Below are 17,353 nucleotides of genomic sequence, written 5' to 3'. Positions count from 1 at the left end.
CTTACAAAGTGACCCTGATAAAACTTAAGTGCTTTGGAATGTAAAAGACTCTGTATAAAATTATTATTATTATTATTATTATTATTATTATTATTATTATTATTAAGCATTTACTTGTTATTATTAGCACAAATGATGCTAGATGTGCAGAGTCTGTATTTAAGCTTAATTAATAAGCTTTTTAACTGCTAAACTAAAAACATTTTTTATCAGTTATTAACTGTTCTTAAATCCTGGAAATTCCTGGATGCAATATAGAAACTGATGTAGTTTAATGGAATGTTAGTCACTGGGAGTCTACAATATGTTAAATTATCGAAAGTTGCTTAGTTATTTAATATACTTTTTATTACATAGAATTTATAACATTGGATGTTTTACAGAAGGAAACTTGCCATACAAACTGAGGTCATTTTATCAAAGGGAGTGCTAGTTAAGCTATGTCCTATTTACAGGCACTTGGATTGACATGTGTTTGTGCTATGAGGTCTTTAAGCACTGGTGTGACATTTAATCCTCCTCCAAATGATACAATAAATGCCTTAATATAGTGTTTATCCAAGAGCCTTCTATTCTATTCGGACGATTTCCCAAGTATTATTTTCTTCCAATAAACATCTTAGTTCTTTGCAATTGCAAGATATTTTACATCTTGCCTGAAGAAGGGGCCCGAGTTGCCTCGAAAGCTTGCATATTGTAATCTTTTTAGTTAACCAATAAAAGTTGTCATTTTGCTTGACTTCTGATAACATCCATAATGGCTAACATGGTACAAACACCCTAGTACTAAAGATATTTTATCAAAATTATTTTTCACCAACCCACTTTAGTCACCAACCATCATTCCTATTTTCAACAGTTTTTCCAGACCAACTAATATATTTTTGGCTGCTCTTAGGGTATTTTCAAATACCCACTAGGTGTTTCACCTTTGCTGTACTTCTTTCTGCCTTGCCATCAATAATCTGCTTCCATACTTTAAACTGACTCAGGGCCTGTATTTTCAGGATTGCCTAGGCATGTGGTACTCTTATAAAGAGACACTTTGTTTGTTAGCTATATGACCACTGTTTTTGCATATTAAACAAATTTAACAAAACCATACTCGACCACAAGATTTCCAAACAAATTTTTTTTTTCTTTAAACACAGGCATACTTAACCCATGAGGAGAAAAAAACACATAAATAACGTTTTATGTCATGTCTGGATGTGTAACTAGCATGGGGCGGTTTGTCTGCATCTCCATTTTCATTATGCCCTTGTTTTTCCATTGTCTCTCCGTTTTCTTGGATGCTCCTCTTTCATCCATGGAACTATTACTTCTTACACCAATCCTGCTCTTTTATATAACATTTTATATGCTCATAGGGTCATTTCTGGAAACTCCAAAATGATGGTAGCTATGTAGTGCTGCCTTCCTGTGTGTCTAGTCCAGCTTGCTTTCCTGAGCTTCAGCTACGTTAGCTTAATGGCAACTAAAGACTTGCTGTATGCCACTAAACATATCTAAAAGGCCTGAGATATTTGCTCTCTGGCAGTCAAATAAAAATAGACAGGAACATGTAGTATGTGCCATAAATAAGGAGATCCTTGTGTGGAAGGATACTCTACAGCCCACATAACAATGAAATAAACCATCTGTTGGCTTTCAACACATTTAGGCAGTTTCTAAGGATACACATTCATTGGCATTGAATCACCTCTCTTCTGTGCTCTTCCCTTGCTTTTCTTCTAAGTGGATTAAAACCTGCCCTGTGAATAGCAGCTTAGCTTGCTGGGTAGGGTACATTACCACATTCCGATCCTTTTCTAAACAATCTGCCACTCTCTTTCACTCTCCCCATGTAAACCATTTATGTCATGTCGCAACTGTTCTACTAATCTATTTGTAATTGTATTATTACTTATTTTACACACCTTAACATGTTAGATAAATATTAGTAGACTAAAATAGTTCTCTACAATTCACCAGTGTAAATTCAACAGCTTATGTAATTGGCAGAGACGTTTGCCTAACCAGAGGATTTGAAAATAACAAAGTGGAGCATTGAAAGAAGTGAATGAAGAAAGGAGAAAAATCAGTTAGCAATTAAAACACAAGGAAACCAGAATGGAAACATCATGCAAGGAGGATTTCAAATGCACACTTCTCAGGGATAAATTGACCACTGGCTCATACTATTGCACAGACATGCCAGCATTCAGAATGATGGCCACTGCAGAAAAGTTAAAGTTAACGCTTGTTTTTACTCTGTTGAAAGCCTTGTGTTATCTATGATATCTTCCTCAAATATCATATCTGTTTTTTTAGTCTACTGGAAGAACTAAAGCAACAGAATGCTGATTTTCCAGATGTTAGCAGTGGGATCTACGTGCATGAAGTTGTTCCAAACTCTCCAGCTCAAAAGTATGTGTTGAGAATGATCAAATATTTACATTAATTAATATTGATTTCTCTCTGGATATTCTTTATTAGATTCCAAATAAGTGCAGAGACTTGTTCAGCTTTAACACCACACACCTTGAAAAATATGCATTGATGCTAGCTTGTCATACAGCGTTTATGCATGAATGGTGCAGTGGGCCTCTAGCAGCTGTGCTTGAACTCCACAGCAAGAATAAAAATCTCATCCATCCATCCTTTTTCGTGAACCTGCTTTTTTCATTACTGCATTGTGAGAAGCTAGGGTCTATCTTAACTGGTATGTCAGGGAAAAGACTTAAATTAGAGGTCAGCTCATTTCAGGGCACACTCGTGCACCTACCCACACTCATTCAGAATTTGCCAATTTTAAATTGCCAGTTAACCTAACATGAACAATTGCAGTATCCACGTGGACACTGGGAGACCAAGCAGACTCACAGTGTCAGACAGTGGCCAGGCCAAGAATAGAGTGGAATGCTGTGCTATCAGCTATAACCATGGTGTCTGTTAGTTAATTGTCTCATCCAAATCAAAATAAGTCATCATTATTTTGGAAAGTTTACAGATGAATGCATGCAGACAAAGTATCTGTCTCTGGGACGCTTGGGTGATCACGATGGAATTTCAAGTTACAGCCTAGTGGTTTCAGAATTGCCTCTTTAAGTCATTGGGTTATACTCCCTGTCATTTAGAAACAGCCCCAAGATTAAAATAAGCTGCTGCTGACAAAAAGAAATAAATCCCAAAAAAGGAAAAAAAAAATCATTCATTTAACAGGCACAGCTATAGCTCTTGTTTAGAGGTACACTATTAATATATAACATTTTTTCCCAAAAAATGCCTAATTTAGTTCAGGATTATGGGGGACCAAAGCTTAACCCAAGAGCATGTATTGAATCATAGATATTGGACACCTTTGGGATTAAGTGTGCATGTATTTGTTTCTCATTATAGTATAGTTACAGATGTGGATTTCATACTTAAGATATTGTAGAATACCTAAGTCGGGCAGGGCAGCCAGTTGGCCTAAATCTTAAGAATGATAGCTTTGCCTAATAAGAACTGTGCCAGAACACCCAAGAGGTTTTTTCCCTAAGAATACTGATTGGTTTTGCTTTATTCTTTTCCACAGTCAACTGGCCATATTTAAATAATAATGCTTCTCAGGAATTTTTATTGTTATTGCTGTTTATATCAATCATTGAGATTTAATTTGTTTTACTGTATAATTATTTGTAAATGTTGTATTAATTTGTAACTGTTATCATATTATTTTGTAGCATTATCATATTATAGTTGTAAATCACAGTAAGCGCTCTGTGTCTGTAGTCAGTAAAGAGCCATAAATAAGAACAGATTGAATTGACCTGAAGTGGCAGTTAATTAAATGCACACAATCTTTGGAATATGGAGGAAAACAAGAGTAACCAGAGAAACATTGAAGCAAACACAAGGAGAACTTGCATAGTCCTTACAGACCACACATAGGTCCAAGATTTTGAGTATTGAGAAAAGCGCTATATAAATGTAATGAATTATTATTATTATTATTAAGATTCTTACCCATGATGTTGGATCTATGAGATAGCAGTGCTATGTATCACACCCTCCCCAATAACAATCAGACCAACGTTTAAGTAAAAAAATCTGTATTTTGTGGAATGACTTCATTTAATGAGCCCTATCCCAAGGCGTTCTGCAGTGCAGGAGCCTAGTATAGTTGTTCACAAATGGAGCACGGGCAGTGCTTCCAGCTGTACATTTCAGGGTTTCAATCCGCACCACTCATTAACTTTTGATCGAAAGCCTTTTTTGCTGCGCCACATGGAAAGCAGAAATCAGTCCTGATGTTATACTCATAAATACTGCAAATAGTAAATGATAGCACAATATGCACTACTCAGTTAGCTCAGGAATCTACAGAAAAAGACAATGTTATATCTTTACATTTTACATAGTAAATACCTTTTAATCAGGAATGGATCCCAAGTCTGTGTCCCCCTCAGCTCACCCTCCCCAACCCCAGCTACAGGCACTTCAGATGAAAGTGTGCCATTCAACTAAACGCAGATTTTTATTTGTTTTTGTCTTTATTTGTATTTATATGACATCAAACATAATCTTATAACTTCATTTTACTAGCTGAGTTGATAGCATATGCTAGATAAATCAAACAGCAATAATTTACAAAAACACAAAGGCCTGTACACACAGTGAATTCAATAATAAAATACAAATACAGTAAATCCTGAGTTAATGGACGCTACAATAAAATGAGAAAAATAAGTCACTAGTTTACTCCAACTGAGACTGTCCTCCCTAAAGTGAAATGAACAGTGTGGGGCTAGATTTTGTTGATGCTTACAAGTTACGTGGTTAACTTTCTTGAGGGCCCTAGAGCCGTAGGCCCATATGGGTTTGCATGTACTGTGTGCTTTCGATTACCCATCGCGGCAAATGATTCTTGTTTGAAATTATCTGTATTATTTTCCAGTTTGTGTTAACTGGGAAAGTTTGCTGTTTGGGTGAGTGTGCTCTTTCATTATATTGTTTGTCCGTTACCCGAACCAAGATGTGTCTATAGCAATTCCTGTATGCAGTGTGGATTAAGTCCTGTCATCTTAAGTGCTGTGCAAACATATTTTTGCAGTTTATTTTGTAATTTATTTGAAATTAAAACCATTACATAGGAAGCAAAAATACTTTTAATAATTGTCCAATAAAACAAAATCACCACTAATTGGGATGCATTAAACATTTTGTGCTGACTAAAGAAAAAACATTTGACTGAATGAATGGTTTTCATACTAAGTGAAATGATGTTTGCCTGCTGGTGCAGAATGGGAAAATGTTTGGTTCTCTAGAATTTAAATGATGCCATCCTAATGTGCCAGTAGGGACATCTCCCGATATCTACATTCGTTGTAGGCTTTATTTTTTTTAATTGAGTTCAGCGCCAGACTCCAGTAATCATAATTTTAAAGCTTTTATAAGAACTGAGGTTAACAGCTAATGATTCAATTATGCACAGCATGCTCCTTCTTCCTGTGCTTATGGTAGACACTACTAGAATGGAATTCTCAGGATAAATGTTGTTTTCCAGATTGTCACAATACCATATTAAAATCTGTGTAACATGTCAAACACTTTAATGTAGTTCGAATGTAATAGTATAATCCAATCCCTTGGAGGATGCAAGCGTTAATGAAAAAAGCATAATTTTGAAAGTCATTTTAAAAGAATATTTGCTGTTTGTACAAGTTCATAGTAATAGTCTGTTGTTCTGAATTGCAAATATGTAAAGGTCTGACTTTTTTTGTTTTTCAAAAAATTTGTTATATGTTACCTAATGAAACATTACTGTTTGAAGATTTCATATGCTAATGAATATAATGGAAAGTGCAACACATTTAATTCATTTTGGAAATTGTTCCTCAATAAACATATTAATTCTCTGCAATCTTCAGTCAGAAATAAAGTAGAAGACAATGGTTTTCTCATCAAAGTCAGTACTTTAGAAAGAAAGACAGAATAAGACAAATTTTTGTTAGACTTCCAAAAAGACTTTAAAATAATTCAGCAGGAAGAATTCACAAGGACCTAAACAGTCTTCCAACTTGGGCAAACACATGAAATCGTAGTTTGTAGTTAAGAAAATCGAAAAGAAGCTGGATATCTTCTGAGATTTTTCAGGTAAGAGAGACAAATATTTTGAAGTATAGTAATTATAAACATTAATCATCATGAAGCAGATTGGTGACATGTTGCATACTGATTAACATATGCAAATAAGAATTTCACTATACTCTAAACTTATGACAATAAGTACCCGATAAAACTTGTCATAAGTTATATTGCAATAATTAGGTTTGTGTGATTTTATTTTGTAAATTCTAACATCTTGACCGCTATTCAGTTCCATACAGTATATTGCTACCAATTTACGAACCACCGTTAGTGCTGCATCCTGCATTTCTAGGGGCATGACCCGCAGGTAATCGTTGTGATGATATAAAAAGTCAGCTGGGGGTTCCTTTCAGTATCAGATATGCAGATACAACCTACTAAAAAATTTTTGGTTTTTGTGCTTCTTGTGAGTCTCATTTGGTTTTACCTCTTTGTGTCCTAGACTTCAATTCTTGTTTATTGTTAGGGTTTCGTAGTTAGGTTTATTATTATTTGTTTTGGTTTCATTTTTTACGAACTTGTCCTGGTTAACTCAGTAAAAAAATAACCTGTCTGTTCCTGAGGACAGGTACACTTTGTTGAAGGGCTGATGCTGTAAGGTTCTTCAACAAGTTTGCCAGTGTTTGTTTTTTTTTTTTTTATAAAAGTAGCTTTGGATCAACAATGAGATTGTGTGTTCGTCCAATTAATTTGGACTTGTCGTGTATGGTAGTTGTTTGGTTTTTTTCCCTTTATCTGCAATACTTTTGCTGGCCTTTTTCATTCCTTTGATATGTTCATTATGTATGCCTATTCCTTTTGCTCATTTAATTTCAGCACTGTAGTAGTTTTACTGATTAGGGATTAGTTAAACTAGGGACGTGCATATGCCGGCTGCACACATCAGGTGAAAGAAATAAGGTCTTGTGAGCATGACAAAAATACCTTTTAAATGATTATCTTTTCTGTTTTTCATGTGGTTGTGTCTTTAAAACTGTTACTAAATTTTAAACTACAAGGAGACCAATCACCATTATAGTCACCCAAAGATGGTAAGGTGATAGAATCAATTAAAAATTAATCTTATTTAAATACAAGAACAAAGAAAGACTAAAAAATAAAAGCCTAGAAAAAAATGAAACGGGTACCTAAAACTTCGTGATACAAAAGAATGACACTTGAACAAACCAAAAGTAAAAGGAAACAAGTCTGAACACATCTAAATAATACTACAGGGCAAAATACAGACTAAGATTAAAATACAGTGAAAAGAACATACAAAAGAAAGTTATATATTCAGAATCCAAAATGGTAAGTAGAAGATGTGACAGTGTGGTCCTGTTCCATGCTCCCACTTCAGCTTTGGAAGCCTCTTCAACCTAAAACGTTGATAGTCATGACTGGATGAGCCAGCAGATGAGGACAAACACACAAAAAGCAAGGGGATGTTGAAAAGGTGCTCTAGTGCTTTTATTTAATTTTTATTTTAAACATTCCAACAAAAAAAAGTACTCAATAAGTGCAGTGCCAAAAAGTTCAACAAATAATCCAATAAAATAGAGATGATAATGTAGATTAAAATCAGTCAGACAATCCATTAAAACGAAGTTAAAAACAATTGCAGGCAACATGAACCCTGTTGCCATCTGTTAACTGGCATCTCCTCAGCTTATCCAAAATGGACCTTGCAGCTAAGGAGATGTCTACCCAACAAACACAGCCTTCAATCATCCTGCAGTCAACAGGTCACGGTCCCTACTGTTTTCAAGGCTCAATAGCAGGGCTCCCAATCCAGACCCAGGCTTGTGTCCTTCCTGTCCATGGATACAGAAAGAGTCCCCATCCAAACTTCTGTCACCCACTCCCACTGCTTTCCCTGACTTATGCTGTGAGCAACATATCTCCAGGTCACTCCAGCTCTCTGAATCACTCAGCTGGACGATCTAACACAGCAACTCAGAGTGCCGGCCACACGCTTTCTCCATGGCTCTCCACCTTATGGCTGTCTGTCTCCTCTCACACTTGAGCTCACTCACTCTCTCTCTTTTGCTTGCTCCTGCATCGGCTCTTGCTTGCCTCCTGCTTGTTTCACACTCCTTCCTTTAACCTCCAATCTCCCTTTCATTCTTCTCCTTGTTTTTTATTTTTTTTTTTTCTTATCCTGTGCTCCCCTTTTATATGATAGGGAGTGGTTGCAGGTGCGATCACTTAATTGCAGCCCCAGGCTGATAATGAGATAATCGGACCACTTCCACATGTCAGCAAGGCAGCTAATGGATGGCTGACCGCCTCACACCAACCCAATCTTCTCAACAGATTGCTCACACCAGCTGCACCCCCCAGCGCAAGCATGTTCTTTATTTATTTATTTAAAATTGGTGCAGCGCCATGGATTACATGCCACAGAAAACTAAGTGAAATACCAAAACTCTAAAAATGGAGCAAACTAAACTAGAATTGCTTAAGAGTAAGTCAGCTGGGAATTTGTGCCAAAATTATTGTGAATAATGTGACCAGGAGTTTAAAAGAGTTAAAAAGAAGAAAAAAATCACTAACCAAGTGAAGTCCAGAGAACACAGCAAAGATTTGTTTTGAAAGACCAAAAACTAGGATTATCAGGGGCTATGCTGTCATCTTTACATATGCTGGCAATGATGATGTCACATGTCATAAAGTCAGGGTCACATGATCAAAAATGGTGAATAAAGCCACAACAAAGATGGGTGCTGAAATTAAATATCACCTCCTCAAAATGGGGGCAGCATGACAGCTCTGTTGCTAAAATAAAAATAAGCAAACATAAAATAAACAATCTTAAACTCAAAATAACAAAATTAACAAGTTTCACACCTTGGAAACTTGGGGCTGGTCTCTCGCGTCCAAGTTTGTCCAGCTTCATTTCAACAAAATCATAACAACAAAATGTTGACGTAGACCACAAACTGTAGAAAGCTGTAGTATTATACTGTTTATTGGCACTTCTGCCTACTTGCATCTCATTAACACTAGAATTACCAGAGCCTACGAAAAAACTCGTAAATCCGTCCCACCTTAAATCGCATCTTAAATCCGTTTGCACCTCTCCGCCAGAGTCCTTTGTCATCTAAATGTGCTGATAAACAAAAGCTACTAGCAGCCAGCTATTCCATCCCCCCACCGACTTAGAACGAATTTCTCCTAGCTCATGCCTTGCCTTGATTTGATTATCTGGGATTGAAGTGGAGTTTTAGAGTGGAAATAATATAGTGTTATTTGGAATACACGCATTTCATGTGTGTTCCGTTCCGTTCAGTAGTCTGTGCAAACACATTTTTAAAACAGAAACGTTTTTCATATTCTAATAGTAAATGACAAAATGTAGGCATAAACTATATAACGTATGAAGCCTGAAGTCCATATATCAAAGAAACACTTTCACAAAAGGTACAAATAAGAGAACACGTGCGCTTTTATTCAAAAATATAACTGCACAAAAAAAAAAAGCCGCGTTAGCATGCCACATTGATACTTTTACTACAACCGCCGCGGTGGCGTAATGGTATCAGCTCCTGACTGGGAATCAGAGGGTGGCGAGTTCGATCCCGCACGGCTCCACTTTGAGAAGTGAACTGCTCTTATTCTTACAATTTTAGAATAACAACATAAATTTGATTTCAGTCTGTAACAGCCGGTGTAACTTATGATACTGGTAAAGGTTAGCTTTTTTTTTTTTTTTTTTAATTCACTTTTCATTCTCACAGTCGCACTTTTTGTGAAAGTGTTTCTTTGATATATGGACTTCAGGCTTCATACGTTATATAGTTTATGCCTACATTTTGTCATTTACTATTAGAATATGAAAAACGTTTCTGTTTTAAAAATGTGTTTGCACAGACTACTGAACGGAACGGAACACACATGAAATGCGTGTATTCCAAATAACACTATATTATTTCCACTCTAAAACTCCACTTCAATCCCAGATAATCAAATCAAGGCAAGCCATGAGCTAGGAGAAATTCGTTATAAGTCGGTGGGGGAATGGAATAGCTGGCTGCTAGTAGCTTTTGTTTATCAGCACATTTAGATGACAAAGGACTCTGGCGGAGAGGTGCAAATGGATTTAAGACGCGATTTAAGGTGGGACGGATTTACGAGTTTTTTCGTAGGCTCTGGTAATTCTAGTGTTAAATCAGTCATACACACAGTGCTCTCCAACCTCAATGTGTGGAAATGTTGCTACAATGTTTGGATACGCCAAGTACCGCTTAATGCCTTCTTATCAATGGCTATTTATTTCAATGGAGCAATCATAACAAAGGATTTCCTGAACACATCCATATTGGCTTTCCGCACATTTTAGTGCAGTCAACTCGGGTGTAACGTCATTCCCAGCTCCTCCGAGATAAATAGAACACAGCATTAGAAACCTGAAAGGATGAACAAAATGAAGTATGGGGCCTAGCTCAAACTAAATTCCGACAGCATTAGAGCTTGGCATGGCTTTTAACATTGTGTGCTCATTTCTTTCTCTACCTCACAATGCTGATCGTTATGACAAGTCAGATTTGTACTGGTCAGTTTTTATTTTTATTTTTACTTGCATTCTGGTAAGCTTTTGCAAAAATATTGCTTCTTTGTTCAATTTTATTGTGATTAAGATATAGCTAAAATTTGAATTGATATGTGTCATTTGGTGCACACTTAGATTGTAATCATTATAAAATTGGATTAAAAGACAGTAAAGCTGCAAGTGTGATCAAACAGCATGTCAACAAATTCCCAGCCCTGGGTGGAACAGTGGAAGATTATTTTAATCTTGTTTACTGACACGTCTTCTTCCTAATTAGAAGGAATGAGATATAATTTGTGGCCTTTGAAATGCTAGAAATACCTAAAATAGAGCTGTCAGTGGAAAAATATTTTTTCATGTTTCCTTTGAGCTGCCTGGGGAAGGCAGATGTTTTTATTTAGAAAAATGAATGAAAGGTTTATAGGCGTGAGCGCCTGTGTTTCCTCGTGTCCTAGCTGGCCTCCACCCTGCAATGAGAGCCCATTACATGGAAAAATTCAAATGTTCTTTTTTGTACCAATGGTGTGCATTTTTTCCTTAATGATGAATATTCCTTGACTCAAATTGACATTAATGAATTGTTTATTCTGAGATGTTGACACCTATAAAACAAATCTGTCAGGTCTCCTAATCTGCCTGTTTCCTTTTAGGATTTTTATGGAATAAAATAGATTCTCATTTTGGGGCACACACAGAGAAATAAAAACAGCTAAGCAATGCCACTACATATAACAACATATGCTGTATTTGCTCTTCTGGTTAGATGCAAAACTGCATTTTGTCATCATGGTATTTGTACTGTGGTCAATAACAATAAAGTTAAATCTGATCTAACCTGATCTAATATTTGTGTGATTTGTTTGTGCAACTATTAAGACAAATTGAAAACAAATGAAAATAAATAAATAAAACCCAATATTCTGTGCATTGTTGTGTGTGAAGTTCCACATACTGTACATCATTTTGATTAAAGTTACTGAGGTAAATTGTTAAGTGCAGTGCAGTTTCACATATAGAGCATCTGAAGTTAAATATTTAATTTAACAGCATATTTCCAAAACCTAGTGCACACGGCTGATTTACAAATCAATAAATACATGTTTGTCCTGTGTTTGTATCCTGTGCATGGTCTCTGTGTGGAGCTTTAATGTTCTTTCTGGGAGTTATGTGAGTTTTTCCTCATACATCCACGACGATGTACATATTAAACTAACTGATGACACTAAAGTGGTCTTGTTGTGAGTGTAAGAGTGATGAACCCTGCAATGGACTACCACTCCATCCAGCACTGGTCCTTGTCTTGGATACGCTTTGACCTGTGACCTTGAATTCGATTAAGTGGACCTGAGAGTGTTATTTTGTTATTACATATGGACAAAAGACATAAAGATTTTTTGTCTAATTTAAATTAATACAAAGAACAGATTATTTAGTATTTCAAAAATAACTAAACAGAGACTGAGTAAAATACTAATCGGTAAATAATCATCACCCATTTTGAAATGATCGTGCATCCCAGAGGTTTTCAAGATAAGAAACCACATTGTTTATGGTGCCCAGTACTGTTTGGCTTTAAATGGTTTACACCAACAATGTTTCATACTTTAAAACCACATGCTACAAAAATCTTTTATTTAAATATTTATATTCTACTTTGTTATCTTGCGTTGCCTTGTGCTGTATGCTTCATAAACAAGACATGCAATGCAATAATGCTATGAAAAGCACTGCATTCAATGTGCTCATTTAAAACTAATTTCAAAGGTAGAAAATAAATATTAGAATACTGACAGATCATGATTAAATGCATGGGGTCTTTCTAGAGCTTGTCAGTTTATGATCATGATGACCAGCACCTCAATGCAGTAGATATATGTATGGTTACATTCCTGGTAGTAACTGGCCGATATACAGTGCAACACCAGCCCACAGTCAGTATCATTTAGCAGACATGGATGGTGATGGAGTGAACACTGCATAAGTCTGGTAAGATTTAAACAAAACGGTGCAATGAGCTTTTCAGGCAGGATGAATTCTGCAGGTAATTTTAGTGTACATAATGTAAGTCAAAAAGAACAGAAACTACCAGCTAGTCCAGAAGCAAGTCCTTTGTGGGTTTTCAAGGCTTACACAGGAGTTGGCTTCTTTTTTCCAAATGCGTCTTAGTGGTGTCGGTATTAATATTGTCATGTTATAGAATTCAGTGAGTCTTATTTACTTACATACTTACATGCCGTGGTGTTGAAGAATCCATTTGCGCTGCCTTTTAACCACCAACCCTAGAATTTGGGATTTATCCTTACTAGGCTTTACACCATACTCTTAGGTGTTGCTTGCTATACATGCTTCATGATACAGTGAAAGATTCTATGGAAAAAAAAGATTTACTTTGGGAGAAAATATACAAAAATAAAAGATAAACTTTAAAACAATAAAATGGAAATAAAAACAATTCAAATGTTTAATATGAAACTTGTCCAGCATGCTTGTCTAAACCTCATTCTTCATTTGAAACTCCTTCCTGAGATCTAAAAGGGGTGAAGCAAACTTGCAAGAATTTTAACAGGCATCGGTTGTAACTTACACCTTAAACAGATGCCAGAAATTAACAAAATTTTACAAAATGGTAGAATATAAACAATGTGATATGACTGTACATTAACCTATCATGTGCATTTGGGGAGGAGGGAAAAACTGTAGGCTACAACAGGCAGATAATATTCCAGCAACGATAATCAAAGTAATAATCCACAGACTGGTGTAGAATAGGAGACACGGACACGGCAAAGTCAAATTAAACAGGACTGCAACTGTAGACTTTAAATTGACTGCTAAAGATGGATTTCATTCAAAGTACTGTATAAGCATCACTCAGATGGGCTTACATTAAAACTTTGAAAATCCTGTCCTCTGTTTTTCAGCACCATCAATGACTTGATGATTGTACCTTCACATTTGCTCCTTCTTCTGCCATGCGAAAAAAGTTGTCAATAGTTACAAAAACTGACATTGTGCGTTCATTGGATAATAACATTGCATTATTTACATACAATTAGCAACAACGGGTTTAAGAGGAATCAAGGGTAAATGTAAAAAATAATAAATTATACTTCAATGATATTAGACTAGTCAGTGTAGTTCAGGGGACTAAGTATAATTTACATGGTGACCATTTATGGGTCTGCAAAGTAAAAAAGAAATACAGTGGAACCTCGATTTGTGAGTAACTTGGTTTACGAGTGTTTTGCAAGACGAGCAAAAATTTTTAATAAATTTTGACTTGATAAACGAGCGAGGTCTTGCAGTACGAGTAGTATGTATACGCTTTGTCTGCTGAGCGTCATGTGATCACAACTGAGCTGATGGTTCTCTCTCTCTCGCTGCGGGATTGTGGGTAATCATCTCCTATTCTCCGTCTGAGTCTGCATACCTCACTCATATTGTCAACATCCGTACGAGCGTATACTGTTTACTGCAGCATTAGCATTGTGACTGTGTGTGCGTGCACGCGTGTGTGTGTGTATATATGTGTGCACACGCACTCGTGTGTGTGTGTGTGTGTGTGTTCTCGCGCGCACGTGTGTGCTGTGACGTGCGAGTCCCCGTCTTGCACCCTAAAACACGAAGCTGAGTCTCAGTACTTTAGCAACACCAGCTTTATTCAGTTTGAAACAGCAACAGCACGGTTATTTATACAAAGACACAGCAGTCAGGCAGGGCCATGCACATTTATAATGTTCCTTGTTCCTTGTATCACCCATCGACGGCAGGAGCATGTCCGCGATCTTTTCGGATTCGCTTTTACGGCGAACTGCTACAGTGCTGGGAGACTGCGATTGCTTTGGGACGCTCTTCCGTGTGTCGTCCCGTTGGGTGCAATCCCACAAGAGTTTAGAAACTCACTCACACCAGCCATGATTCTTTGCAAAGGTAAAGTGCAAGTTAATTTGTTTTATGTATTTTTACTTTATATTTTGTATTAATCATTTTTATATGAATAGTTTTGGGTTGTGGAACAAATCATGTGAGTTTCCATTATTTCTTATGGGGAAATTCACTATGATATACGAGTGTTTTGGACTACGAGCACGTTTCCGGAACGAATTATGCTCGCAAACCGAGGTTCCACTGTATATATATAATTCTACTATAGTTATTATTGTTAGCCACCTTGAAAGCTGGTGGAATAAATACTGAGCTACCCTTCAAAACTATTATGTGTATTACCTTATTAGTCTGATATGGTTTGTTTTTACTTCTGACACAGATTCGATACTTTTTTACAGAACTGTGAAACAGAAAAAACATTTACTACATACATGTCTTCCAAAATGTCACACCACAAACAATTAATTTTCTTAGAGCCATGATAATTCCATTGAAAGCATCTCTGGGCATTGTCCATCCATCGTGTGCTGACCAGTTTACAGATATCCTGGGCTGTTAAAAAAAAAAAAAAGCCTGTATGTAACTACTATTTATATTTATAAGGTCGCCTTTGTATCATACAGTATTTTTTATTAATGTTGCAGATGTAGCTGAAAAATGACCACCATTACCTTGGGTTGGCATGCACTTTCTGATATTCTCAGATGCTTGTAATGTGCTGCGGTGCTGCATACTGCATTACATCAAATCTGAAACTTTTAAAATTGTAATATTTCTCACCATTTTTAAAGGGAGTATATAAATAAGGCACTGAATATGTGTGTAATTCTTAAGGTTCATACCTAATTTTTTGTACTGTATTGCTATTTCCTACCATTAAAAAAGAGGTTACAGGATAAAACTGCCCTGACTAAAATGCTGCCTGAGGCGACTGCCTTGTCACCTCACCCCATGCACTGGCGCTGCTTATGTTTTGGACTAACTAGTAACACGTCACCTCTCCAGCCTCATAACAAACATGAACTTGGCAAAGCAGCAAAACTAAAACAATGACAATTTACATGTTTAATATTCCAGCAAGAACAGTAGAAATTTAGAATAGCGGACTTCATTTTTACCTAGAAAAAGCGGTAGAATGTCATATAAGATAGATCAACTAAAATTAAGGAAACTGTTACCATTGTGACCTTATTGACTCAGCTGTGTTGATGGCCGTCATTTAGTGAACCGCTCACTGCTAAGCTTCAGTCAGGTTTCTCCCTGTTCTTAATCCTTTATTGTTTTCTTTTTTACTGCTAAGTTATTGTAATAATTAGTATTTTATATTACGTGCCTTTTATCTGCTGTGTTTTTAATGACTACCCTTTTATTTTTTTTTTTGGATACACCCCTACAGAGGTGGAATTCAAAGTGGAGATATTGTTGTGAAACTGAATGGCCGGTCAATATCAACAACCACAGAGCTACAGGACGCTGTGATGAATGAATCACCATTGCTACTTGAAATTCGAAGAGGCAATGACGATTTGCTTTTCAACATTGAACCAGACATCATCATGCAGTGAACGTGAATCATGGCTGCACTGAACTCTGGGACTGATGGATGCAGCAAATAGTTGAGGCCTATGGAGTGAATTTCATGGATTTTTTCAGCCATCCATACTTATACTTGATGTACTGCTCCCCAGTTACTGCAACAGTGGCGATCCAAATATCGCAGTGCCTATAATGAACTGATAGTAGTGAACTTAGATAGCAGTATACTGTATGTTACTTACACACAATTTGTTTTGTTTTCTTTTTCAATTTAATCATTTAGTAATTTCATGAATACTTTTTTTGCAACACTATATCCAGCATTTGCAACTGAAGTGGCGGCATAGTTGGACACTTTACAGAAGATGCCCAAAATGTATAAATCCACAATGACACATTAAGGTAACCGCATATTGAAAAATATAAACAACGTTGGTTCAGAAAACCTGAATTTTATATAATGTATGAACACAGAGTCATGTCTACAATTTATGATAAGGCTGCAGGCCAGATGTATGTCACTGAAATGATAATTCCAGAATAATTCTTATAGAATTGACATCGAAGTAGCGCAAAAAGGAGATCAGTATACACCATTCTGGAGTGGTTACAGTTTCTTCAGCTGTTTTCATAACACAGCTGGCATAGCAAGCTTTTGTTTACAGCATCATTAAAGCACTAATAACCCCTTCACTGTGGGTTTGTTTGTTTATTCCTTTCAAATAAAGGTTTACATCTTCAGAAACACTGTTTGTTTTTCCTTACAAAGCTACAGTATCATTATAAACCCCAAAATAATGTCTGGTAGGGTAACTGGGAATTTCAAATTGGTCCAGCGAGAATAAGTTTGCGTATAGGTGTAGCCAGAGATGAACGTGTCAGGCTAACATATTTGCAAGGATGGTTTTTGAGGTGAAGCTAGGAGAAAAGAGCTCAGTCAAAGCCAAAAAAGCGATCATAACTGAATGATCTATCACACCATGACCGACATCGAAATGAAGAGACAAAATTGTAGTAAAACACAGGCGCAAGTCAAAGAAGATTCTTCGAAAAAGGTTTGTTTTAGTAAAAGACCAATCATCAAAAAGGTATTTGCAAACTTGGATGAATGTGTGTGGGACCATGTGTCCCAAATGGTGAACTTTTAAACTGTTGCCGTTATGGTTTATGACCTCTGAGGACACTCCCTAACAAACACAGTGATGGCCCAAAATGGTGGTGAAAATGACACAAAATAATTCATAAAAACAAAAGGAGGCATTCATTCAAAAAAAAACAAACAAA

The 17,353-nt window shown here is 36.4% G+C and overlaps 1 protein-coding gene across 3 annotated transcripts in view; it reads left to right on the top strand.

Annotated features, from left to right (window-relative positions):
* The window catches only part of htra3a (HtrA serine peptidase 3a), a 72,034-nt gene extending 55,220 nt beyond the window's left edge, over positions 1 to 16,814 (top strand). For 2 of the 3 annotated variants that reach the window (XM_051928667.1, XM_051928668.1), the window contains exons 8-9: positions 2,314 to 2,409; positions 15,930 to 16,814. In XM_051928667.1, coding sequence (XP_051784627.1) covers positions 2,314 to 2,409; positions 15,930 to 16,098 — 265 coding nt within the window. In that variant the 3' untranslated portion in view covers positions 16,099 to 16,814. The remainder of the gene's footprint in view (positions 1 to 2,313; positions 2,410 to 15,929) is intronic. The other variant, XM_051928669.1, reaches the window with a different exon arrangement.
* Positions 16,815 to 17,353: the final 539 nt, after the last annotated feature.

Source organism: Erpetoichthys calabaricus, chromosome 5 (genome assembly GCF_900747795.2).
Source record: "Erpetoichthys calabaricus chromosome 5, fErpCal1.3, whole genome shotgun sequence".
Classification (NCBI taxonomy): domain Eukaryota; kingdom Metazoa; phylum Chordata; class Cladistia; order Polypteriformes; family Polypteridae; genus Erpetoichthys; species Erpetoichthys calabaricus.
The sequence above is the reverse complement of the archived record's forward strand: the minus strand, read 5'-3'. Positions and strand labels throughout refer to the sequence as shown.